Genomic DNA, 11,583 nt, shown 5'->3' on the forward strand with positions numbered 1-11,583 from the left:
CGAGACAGTTTCTCTGCAAACAGGGGAACGAAGAGACGAGGTTTGACCTCTGGAGCTCCTCGACTCTGTTGGACTGAGTGAGTCATGGTGTTTTCTCCTGGGTTCCTCCTCTCCGATGACTCACCGTACAACACGTTCAGCCAGCAGCGTTAGTCATTGAGATTTCCTCAAATGTCAGCAGCTGAGTGGGGTGTAATGACTTTGAGGTTTTTGGGTTGTTTTTTTTTTTAAACATATTTTCTCTCATATTATTTAGCTAATTTGTAGTATTTCAGCCCCTGTTCTGTTTGTATTATAAACTCTGCAACAGCTCAAATACACAATCATCATAAGGAAAATGATTTTTCCGCGACGGAGTGAAGTACATTTTATATATTCTGGGAGTGGTTTATTATTCGACGGATGTTTTTGGACAGGAAATGGGAGTTGGGTGTTTCAGAGTTACTACAGACCCTAAAAAAGTCTCCAGAGTCATTGAGTTAAATTTAAAAAATAAGGCCTTAACTGACACTAAAATCAATTTTTTCTGAAATTACAGTCTAAAATCTCAAAATAATTATCAAAAAAAATCCAATCAAAATAACAGAGACAACATGTATACCTATATTTTCTTGTGGCCGGGATGCTCGGAGCAGATGGAAGTTGGTCTTTCTTTTGGCTGAAACCGGTACCAGGCAGCGTTCCGAGGCGCTTAAGCAGAAAGACGTCGACTTAAGCACCTCGGATTATCTCGACCTGGATGAGAATCGACACACACATATTACAAAGCAATGTGTATGAGGCGCTGTGTATTAAGCACGTGCAGTGTTTCAGACTGGACAATCAAGGCAGTGACATCCGGTATGTTAAACACAAACATGCCAAGTCATGTTCAGTTCTACCCTCCACCTGTAGGAAGTGAAGTCATTTATATGCACTGGGGGGGGGGAAGCTGTGAAAAAAATGGTAATATTGCAGCAGCAGACACAACAAATATTGTAAAATAATATAAAATAACAATTTCAGAAAAAAGCACAATAATTTTCCATAATAAAAACACATTTTTATCCTAATTGTACATCAGGTTATGTGTTCATTCTGGCTTTTAAATATTGAATAAAGGATTTTTACATGTGTATGAACATTAAATTACCTATATCAGAATTACATATGTACAGATATATAGATAGATGTAATTATAAATTATATATATAATGATAAAAAACTGCATTTTGATCAATTACTAGTCATTAAAGATTTCTGTAATTAAAGATGTTTCTCATTTAACTAACAAATCTATGTAAAATTACAGAACCAATGCTTTTTTGTTGTTGTTTTTTTTAGTTAAGGGTCACTGATTGTATATAGTTTTCCATATATATATATATTATGGTAGATGAATTTAACAGTTTCATCAATTAAATAAATTTTAAAAATATTTGTGGAATGACTAAAAATTAAATAAAATTGCTATAAATCTTTTTGTCTTTTAGTAAAAAAAAAAAAAAATCACATTTTAACAGTGACTCATAGTTACAGGTTTTTTTATTTTCTATTTTTTATTTTATAATTTTTTATTTTTTTACAAAATTAGGTGTATTTTTGACAGGTTTTTAAATAAGACATGTAGAAAAAAACTTTATTTTAAGGAAAAATCAAGATTTTAAGCTTTAATTTGGTGAATTCTCCTGAAAGAACCGCACATCAGTTTTAAAAAAAGTAGAAAATCTTTATATGGTGTCAGTTTGGCAATTTGTTTCTTTTTAAGAGATGACAGGCTTTTTGAACCGGGTTTCAGGGTTCTGAGGGTCTCGGTGTAGAAACCCTGGTCAGATGGTGTCTGTAGAAACATGTGGAATGAACCCAGATGTAAAGTGTTGGGAACCAAACCTCGCTGTTGAGTTCAGCTTGATCCTCTTACACTCAGTCGGTGGATGAAACTCTGGATATAATCCCTTTATCATTTTGTCCTTCTGTCATGTTTTAATGTGATTATGTTCAGCTTCCTCTAACTTGAACTTTCCACCTGTCTGCAGGACGGCGAGGGCCTCGTCTTCCACTACTGGGCGCTGTTCGACGGTCACGCCGGTTCGGGCGCCGCGGTCGTCGCCGCCCGCCTGCTGCAGCACCACATCGCCTGCCAGCTTCAGGCCGTCATAGAGATCTTGCGCAACCTCGCCTGCCCCCCTCCCACCGTGCTTGGAGAGGAGCCCGACGTGAACCCCTTCCTCCAGGGAAACACCCCCGGCCCTCACCGAGCCCTGACCCGGGCCGCCTCCCTGCGAGGGGCCGCCGGCGCCCCGGGCTCCCCCTGCAGCACCCCGCCGCCGCCTCGCTTCTTCACCGAGAAGAAGATCCAGCACGAGAGCCTGGTGATCGGAGCCATAGAGAACGCCTTCAAGGAGATGGTGAGGGATGGGTGACGAGCGCTCGCGCTGTCAGGACTCATTACTGTCAGGATTGGGGGGCTGCAGAGAGGCGAAGATGCAGGAGAGTGTTCGTTATCCTCCTGCGGGGGTCACTTGTTTGGCCTCGCAGTTATGGGAGAACCTGTCATCGCTCCACTATCAGCATCTTCACCGCCCACGCTCTTCCTTCCTCCGCTCCACCCCAAAGCTATTTGCACTTGTGTTTTATTTTCCAGCAGACAGCCTTACAGAGGAAAAGGTGCAGTTAATAACATTAATAATTAGCTTTCGGGGACACCATTGTTCATGTCGTTAGCGACGCCAGCGCTGTGTTTTCCTGCGATGACGAGTCTTTTGTCCTGTTTAGAAATGTGGAGGAAATTTGACAATTTGGAATGAGATTGCTTTTATTCCTTGATTCTAATTGCCTGTTATTCATTCAGAGCTCTCTCTTCTTTTATTTAGGAATTTTGTAGTTTTAAAGCACTTTTCTTGAAATTAAACAAGGCTCATTTTTTAGTTTACTGTCTGTAAATATGCAGTACAGCCAAAGTTTTATGATTTATGTGAACTAGCTCAGTGGTGAGAGAAGAATTCAGATCCTTTAACTTTATGAAATACAAGACTGGAAAAACACTCCATTGCATGTAAAAATCAAGCTTAAATAGAAATATATAGGCAGCAAAATGTAGTGACAGTGTTAAAGTAAAAGCACCATTTTGGTTCCTCTGACTGATTTATTGTTACATATGACAACATTAGATTAATAATCCTGAAGCATGACTGCGTCTGAGAAGCGTCTTACTGTTTTATCTGCGGGCTGCAAGGTGGAACGGTGGTTAGCACTGTTGCCTCGCAGCAAGAAGGTCGCCGGTTCGCGAGGACACCCAGGATCTTTCTGCATGGAGTCATGTTCTCCCCGTACAGCGTGGGTTCTCTCCGGGTTCTCCAGCTTCCTCCCACACAGTCCAGAAACATGTTGAGGTTAATTGGTGATTCTAAATTGTCCGTAGGTGTGAATGTGAGTGTGCTTGGTTGTCTGTCTCTAAGTGTAGCCCTGTGATAGACTGGTGACCTGTCCAGGGTGTCCTCTGCCTTCACCCTGATTCAGCTGGGATAGACTCCAGCCCCCCATGACCCTAGTGAGGATTAAGCGGTGTATAGATAATGGATGGATGGATGTTTTATCTGCTGCTAAACTACTTTATATAAAGGGACAGCAGCTCAATCAGATGATTAATGAAAGAAGAAAGAAGCTCTGATACAAAATTCTGTTTTCAGTTTTGAACTTTTTCTTTCATCTTCGATTGTGGGAAGATGCTGGATCATTTGAATATTTATTGAAATGAAACTGTGACAAATAGAAAGGGGAAAAAAATCACTATTTGGTGGCTGCATCAAAACACTGCTTTTTGTAAGAATGTTGGAAACACACTGATTTGATCTTAAACCGTGTGTTTTATTCTAAAAGCTTGTTACAGAATACATTGTGTAAAAACCTAACTTTGAAAGTGTCGGATAAATACAGTGGAATAGAAAGCAGTAAGAAAGATACCAGTAAAATCACACTAAAAACATTAATTTACATGTTAACAGAAAACACATTTATATCGTTTTTGACTATTTAAATCACCAAACATCTCATTATTTTCCAGATATTTGTTGTTATTTGGAAGGAGAAAGTAAATATATATTAATGTGAATAGCAACGCGTTCGTTCACAGTGTGTGACCGTAAAATGAGTTTTACTGAGTTTAATCCCACTACACATATCATTATTTTACAGATGTTTACATTGGTTATTTCCACAATCTCTTCCAGTTTTTCAGCATCACCATGTTCCATGTTGTTGTATTTTGGGGGGGATTTTGCTAGATTGGTTAGTACTGTTGCCTCGCAGCAAGAAGGTTGCCGGTTCGCGTCCCGGTGGGGGCACCGGAATCTTTCTGCGTGTCTCGTGGAGTTTGCATATTCTCCAGCGTGGGTTCTCTCCAGGTTCTCCAGCTTCCTCCCACACAGTCCAAAACATGTTGAGGTTAACTGGTGATTCTAAATTGTCCATAGGTGTGAATGTGAGTGTGCTTGGTTGTCTGTCTCTAAGTGTAGCCCTGTGATAGACTGGCGACCTGTCCAGGGTGTCCCCTGTCTTCACCCTGAGTCAGCTGGGATAGACTCCAGCCCCCCGCAACCCTAGTGAGGATTAAGCGGTGTATAGATAATGGATGGATGGATTTCACTAGATCGTTCTCTCCGTAGAGGATTAGGGGGCAGTGGATGGTTTGATGAAAACGATGTGAATCGTATGCTACGGCACGGTCACCACATCTCCAGCTGTCCTGTTGGCATTTCGGTTTTTCCTTTAATTTGTCCCCCCTCTGTTCATCCTGCTGTCCGTCACCTCTTCATCCTCGAGTCTTTCCACTGTATAATAATAGAGCTGTTGGATTTGCGCAAAGAGACTTCAAATTATCTCACAGTGGTTTTTAAAAAAACACATTTGTCAAGCAACACTCTCATCGTGCAGCAGTCCACATTGGGAGGGATTTCAAGCAGATATGTAAGCACGGCTACTGACAAATGGCACCAACAAACCAAAGCTGGTGTCAAAAGATGAAGGCGGCGCTGCGTTGGCTGTCATAATACGCTGGACTTACACGCTGATATTCTGACCCGAGGACAGAAAAACGGCACAAACAAACGCACAGCTGCACTCGGAGAGTATTTTAAGACCGTAACCTTTAGCGTCTCTGTTTACAGCTTATTTAGACAAATTGGCATCTGGCGCCAGAGAGTTGGCCCGTGAAATGATGGCTCCTGGGTGAAAACGCCACTCAACCATACACATTAGGCTGTTGATTTCTGTCCCTCTGTCTTAGTTCAAAGGCAGCATTTGATAAATATGCCCCGAATAATAAGCTTTTTAATTAAAGCTTGAGTTTCTCTTTAAAACAGCTACAGGGCATTTTACTTTTATGACACCAGACGCTTTTTAGTTTGTACAGAAATCTGCCATCCATATGCTATCAAAAAGAAAACAGATACTTTTATACGCTTCAGTTGTGCGATTTGTTATCACTGCTTTTGAAAAAGAGATCTTTTATAAGCCAACGTTTGCACAGTTTAACCACTAGATGGCAACAGAAAGCAACTAAAGCCAAATATAAGAAAAAAAATCCCTCTGAAAGCTTTTTTTTTAAGATCAGCCCCCCAAACTAACCTTCCCCCCAGTGAAAAGCGGCACTCTTACACTTGATTTGACATCCTTTGTTTGAGATTATCACTGCATCAGTTAAAGCTGTGGCCTCTGCAGAGGGGGGAAGAAGAAAAAAAAAAGATTCACCATTTAAAGCCTGCAGGAAAAAGCTGCTCCTCAGGAAGCTCTGTCTGCAGAATGTGGGAAAAAAACCTGATTTTTTTTTTTCCTTGGCAGGCAACTTTTAATGCATGAAAAAGGAGCAGTTTAAATATAGCACATAGGCATGATGAAATGTCCTTAAGTTGCTTAAGATTCTGCATGTGAACCTGATGAAGTGGAGATGCAGACCTGCCGCCGCCTGCAACGTTCAGGAACAACAAGTTCTTGTTTACTGACAGGAGGCCGACAAGAGGTTCAGGTTAAACCAATCAATAGTCTAAAGCGGTTGCCTACACTTCGTCTGTCTTTCTGAAAAGTTGATCAGATTCTCTTCAATCTCTTGCTGATTATTTTCTGCCTCTCTTCTCCTTCTGCCTATGTGGGCTGCTCGCAGTGTGGAATTGTAACTCTGTTGACATTTCTTAAATTTAACTGTCACACGTGGGAGGAGGTGGGAGGCTTTTTTTTTTTGCTTGGAAGTTCTTTTGGATTGTCTTCTTACACCGTGTTTCTCTCTTTATGATTACTAAAACTGTCTCGTGTGTTTCCCTCGTCCTCAGGATGCCCAGATTGAACGGGAGAAGCAAGTTTACAACATCACAGGAGGCTGCACGGCCCTCACCGTGGTCTACCTGCTCGGAAAACTATACGTCGGGAACGCAGGTGACAGCAGGTATGTGTGGTTGTGTTTCAGATGGAAGGGTGCAAGGGAGGGGTTGATAATTGCACCGTAGTACACCCTGGGGACCCCAAGGCGTATAATGGAGGTACAGGAACATGCCGAGGCTTCACCCGACAGAGCTGCATGTTCTTCTAAATGTCAGGTTACATGTGCGATGTTTATCCAACCCTTGTGTTTGTCTGCAGGGCTATCATTATCAGAAACAATGACATCATTCCCGTGTCAACAGAGTTCACGCCAGAGTCAGAGCGACAGCGTCTCCAATTCCTGGTAAGAAAACAACAAACACATCGTTTTTTACGTACAGATACAGCCAGTGTGGTTGAGGTGGTGGAGCGTGTTGTCTGCTTATTTTGTTGCCAGGTTCCTCCCGTACAAGTGGCAGCAGCTTTCAGCAATCACCCTGCAGTTGTTCCAGGAGTTGCACCTTCTGGTTATTAAGAAGGTTCTGATCTGTGTGGTGTTCTTGGGTTTGGTTCCTCCAGTTCAAGGGGCAACAACTGCAAGCAAGCTGCAGCAAATTTAAGCAATCGCACTGCAAGTTTTTCAGGAATTGTACATTCAAGTTAATATTAGTTTAGTGTGGTGTTCACCTGGTCTTAGGTTCCTCCAGTACAAGTGGCAGCCACAGCCATCAAGCTGTGGCCGCTTTCAGCAATCACGCTGCTTTCTCCGTGAGTTGTAGTTCTTATAAATTTGCCATCGTTGTGAGAGTACGTGGTTGAATGTCGTGGCCTAATCCCAATGAAGCGTCTTGTCAAGTGCATGAAGGCTCTGATGCAGACTTCTTGAACCGATGATGCACCTTTTCTGAGTGTGAACATCTACGGACTTTGCTGAGGGACTTAGTTTAAAATGGTTGACGTAGAAACTGGAGGTGTAAGTCACACGTTTCATCACAATATGTTTATATCAATTGTTTAAATAGTGATAGAAGATTTGTCAATATTACAAAGTCTGCCACAGAAGGATTTTGTTTCCATTCAATTTAGGGGCCTGCGATCAATATGAATGGATACATGTCCAATAACATAATCAATTACATTTATACTGTCAACTCATAAATGGAAACTAAAGTTTGGTTTCACTAAATGCATTCCTAAACTCTTAACTATTTGAATGAAATCATAAACATAAGAAAAAATGAAAAACTATTGAATGTTTTTGAAAAGAACAAAACAAACCTGTATAAAATGCCACATTTCTCATGTTTAAGTGCAAAAGTTTGTTTTGCCTTTCTATGAGGAGATTTCATTATGAAATAAAAAACAAAACAAAACTGAAAACATTTCCATTAAAGCTGGATTTTTGAGTAAACCTTCACTTATATTCAGTGTTTAAACTGTATATTTCAACAAAATACTTTCTGTCAGTTAGAACCAACTTGGTAGCAACTAACAAAGTCTGACTTAACCTGGACTTGTAGGTGCAAAAGCAACATGCATGCATCCATTCAGATCGATGTATTTTACACCTGTGGTATAAACATGATTGTCCTGCCCTCCACAAAATGTACACAAACCAAGCACAGGTGGTGTCCGTTGGAAAAACCCCACTAGGAAGTTAATATGACGGCATTTAACTGTTGTGGTTCTTTATTGCGGGCTGCAACATGGTGCAGTTGGCCTCGCAGCAAGAAGGTCGCCGGTTCGAGTCCCGGTGGGGGCACTGGGATCTTTCTACATGGAGTCTCCATGTTCTCCCCGTGCAGCGTGGGTTCTCTCCAGGTTCTCCGGCTTCCTCCCACAGAGTCCAAAAACATGTTGAGGTTAATTAGTGATTCTAAATTGTCTGTAGGTGTGAATGTAAGTGTGCTTGGTTGTCTGTCTCTAAGTGTAGCCCTGTGATAGACTGGTGACCTGTCCAGGGTGTCCCCTGCCTTCACCCTGAGTCAGCTGGGATAGACTCCAGCCCCCCATGACCCTAGTGAGGGTTAAGCAGTGTATAGATAATGGATGGATGGATGGATGGTTCTTTATTGCACATTTGTAGGACCATTTGTAGTTTCAGTCAAATTTTTTACTTGTTTTCGGCTTTACTTTTGGTAGTTTTAAAATGTATAAATGCTGTAATTTTTTTTTTTTTGTTAAGTTAGTGTCCTTTTAATACCATTTTGCGTCCTCACAAGCTCACACGCTCAAGCAAGTTCAACCTGTGAGCGTTTAGTGCCTCAGCTTTAGGATGGACATTCAGCCTTTTCGTCGCCTGTCCTGAACGTACCCCACTAGAGTCAGCTGGACCAGGCTGCAGCCCCACTGCACAGATGGATGGAGTGTTTATGTACCTGCTTTTGGAAGCATAATGCTGCGTGACGTCATATCTTCAGACAAATATACCTCCTAAGTTATGCAAAACAAAACCACATTGTCTTGATTCTCCGTACAAACAGCCCAGATCCACCTGAACTGACCCTGCTCACGTCGGCCAGCCGAGAACTGCTGACCGCTGCGTTCGCGCTCACAAGCAGCACGATCAGCAAGACACTTCTATCCCATCAGTTTCCTACGGAGGCTGTTGAACAGAGCAAATCCGCCGACGTGTGGATGCTCAGAGGAGCTTGTCGGCTCAGAATAGCTGTCAGTGATTGACCTTTTTATAGACAATGGCAGCCAGCGGTGACTCATGTTTGTGCGCTTCAGCGTCTCATTTTGGGTTGATGAATGAAAGGAATGAATGTGTGTCAAAGGCAAAAATTAGAGGAAGCAGATTCTGTTTTGCTCAGGCCATGAAAAAGCTCATTACTGTTGCTTTCAGTAGCTGCTGAGGAAAGTTGGGGCTTTTAGTTATTTTTTCCTTCGACGTAAATCAGTTTCAGCTCATCGCAGATACCTCGATGTCGGCATGGTAACATGGAAATGTCATATTTTGTCCGTCAGAACACGGAAAAGGGTGTTTTTTTTTTAACATATCTTTGTCTTTAATAGCGTTTTATGCTGTATTTCATGTTAAATGTTGACCAGTAATATCACTACTTCGCCTTAGCCCTTCATTTCCTTCTGCCCCGACAAGATAATTATTATCTTTTCGCACATTTCAAGCTGTTTAAATTACACACTATGTGACTTTGCACATTCTCAGGCAATTAATTTGCACATTCCTGCACACTGGAGGTATTTCTTGCTGCTAATTTGACTTGTAACACTGCTTCTTATTTGTCTGTAACACTTGCTGGCAACACTTTTTAAAATTTTGCTGACTGTTACGCACCAAAACAGAAAGTCCTTGCATGTGGCAGTAAAACCTTCTGATTCTGATTGAGTGGGCAAACTGTCACTTGATCTGCAAATCTGCTGCACATTTAGCCGCCTGACTGACTCAAACATTGTCCTCCAGGGCTTCATGCAGCCTCACCTGTTGGGGAATGAGTTCACGCACCTGGAATTCCCCCGGAGAGTTCAGAGGAAGGAGGTGGGCAAGAGGATGCTCTACAGGGACTTCACCATGAACGGATGGTACGTACCTCCTACCTTTTTTTGTTTCCCTCTTTCTCACACGATTCTCACCGAGCACTTAAAGACCACCTGCATCCCCAGAAATGCCCGTATTTCCATGATTTATACCGTTGAAATGGTGATTAGAAACGAAAGCCGCTAATGTTCTGGGATCGCAAACCCCCAGCGCTCTCCAGCTGCATCCATATTAAATAACATAATAATGTGGAGAAATTTGTTTTTCCGCACTGTGGTGTGAGTTTCTACTCCTGCAAGTCATTCCCTGATCCCCCCCCCCCTTTACTGCTGCTTATGCTCTTCTATACAGTGGGGGCTGAAGAGACCAGCAGAGAGCTAATGAGGGAGCAGCCTAACCTGATATGATATAATGATACAGCAGGGATGGTCCTGTTTGTGCAATGTTATGTGGGTTAGCGAGGCACCATGCTGCTCGACTGTGGCTGCAGTGAAAGCCAGTAATGAGATGTGCTTTTACTGACACTCACTCACTGACACACACACACACAGGCACATACAGTGCTGTGCCTATTGTAGTGTGTGATGTATATTTCACAATGAGGCCGCCCCACAGGAGCAAGAAATGTGCCAGCCAGGATGCGCCGCCGCTGTTGCGGTTCTCTTCGCGGCCAAGAAAAGAAGTTATTTGGAGTCATTTTGTGAATGTTTTGTGCATATCGTGAATAGACGCGTTTATTTTTCCCAGCACAGATTGAATAACTGTAGTTTTCGATGCCGTTGAGACGTTTGTTTCTGCATAAAATCATTTGGTGGACAAGAGGCAAATGCAACCCTAATCACCATTTAAACTAGCAGACTTGTTAGTTGCTTATTTGCACATCCAGCAGATACACAGCAACATTAGCATTCGTTCTGTTTACCTGGAACACTTTATGTACTTTATTGCCTCATTAGGGACATTTTTCTTGGGCTCCTGCTGCATCTAACTTACATAATACATAGACATGTGGCAGATACTGGTGTACATATATACATATATGAACACACATTCAAGTGCCGTTAGCAAAAATTAACGTAATAAGTTAAACAACAATTTGGACAACATAACTTTCTAATGCCCCAAATTCACCAATAGATTTGACATGTATTGTTATTTGGTGAAAATTGCCAAGAAGACAAATACCAGAGCGGTAAGAACAGAAAAAAGAAAAGTTTTCACCTTTCCGACAGCATTTGAACTAATCACATGTGACTTTCAATTTCGTCTGGGAAAAAAAACATCGAAGCTTAAACCTGTGACATTTCATCAAAATCACTTCATTCGACATGTCTCATTTATAAAATATATATGCAAAGAAATCACTTCATTATTGCATCACATTAATATGATAATAACAGGAACACTTTTCCTGCATTCTGGTGAATTTTCAGCACCAAATTATGGTGAAAATGTCTTTATTCATAGCAAAATGTCCGCAACAATTGAAAATTCAAAAATACAATGGAATATAACTCAGGAATTATCTCAGTGTTGCTTTCAAATATTTTACGATCAGTTTTCCTCATGAAATATCATCCCTTCTAACTCAGCACACATACAGACATGATTTACTCTTCTGTCCTCATTTGTGTTTTTGTTTAAGGAACAAGCTTTTTAGAAAAGTGCATGTTACACCGACTCACATCAATGATAAATCCATTCATTTGAATTGATTTTGAAATTTCTGATCATGTTCAAAACTTTCTGCA

General features: G+C 41.5%; 1 protein-coding gene across 1 annotated transcript in view; it reads left to right on the forward strand.

Moving 5' to 3' along the window:
- The window catches only part of LOC103357324 (protein phosphatase 1H-like), a gene marked incomplete at its 3' end in the record, with an annotated part of 27,633 nt that extends 17,757 nt beyond the window's left edge, over positions 1-9,876 (forward strand). The window contains exons 3-6 of the mRNA XM_008281839.1: positions 2,016-2,387; positions 6,303-6,415; positions 6,610-6,694; positions 9,758-9,876. Of these exons, the coding sequence (XP_008280061.1) occupies positions 2,016-2,387; positions 6,303-6,415; positions 6,610-6,694; positions 9,758-9,876 (689 nt within the window). The remainder of the gene's footprint in view (positions 1-2,015; positions 2,388-6,302; positions 6,416-6,609; positions 6,695-9,757) is intronic.
- Positions 9,877-11,583: the final 1,707 nt, after the last annotated feature.

This window comes from Stegastes partitus, unplaced genomic scaffold (assembly GCF_000690725.1).
Source record: "Stegastes partitus isolate 25-593 unplaced genomic scaffold, Stegastes_partitus-1.0.2 Scaffold247, whole genome shotgun sequence".
Taxonomy (NCBI): Eukaryota; Metazoa; Chordata; class Actinopteri; family Pomacentridae; genus Stegastes; species Stegastes partitus.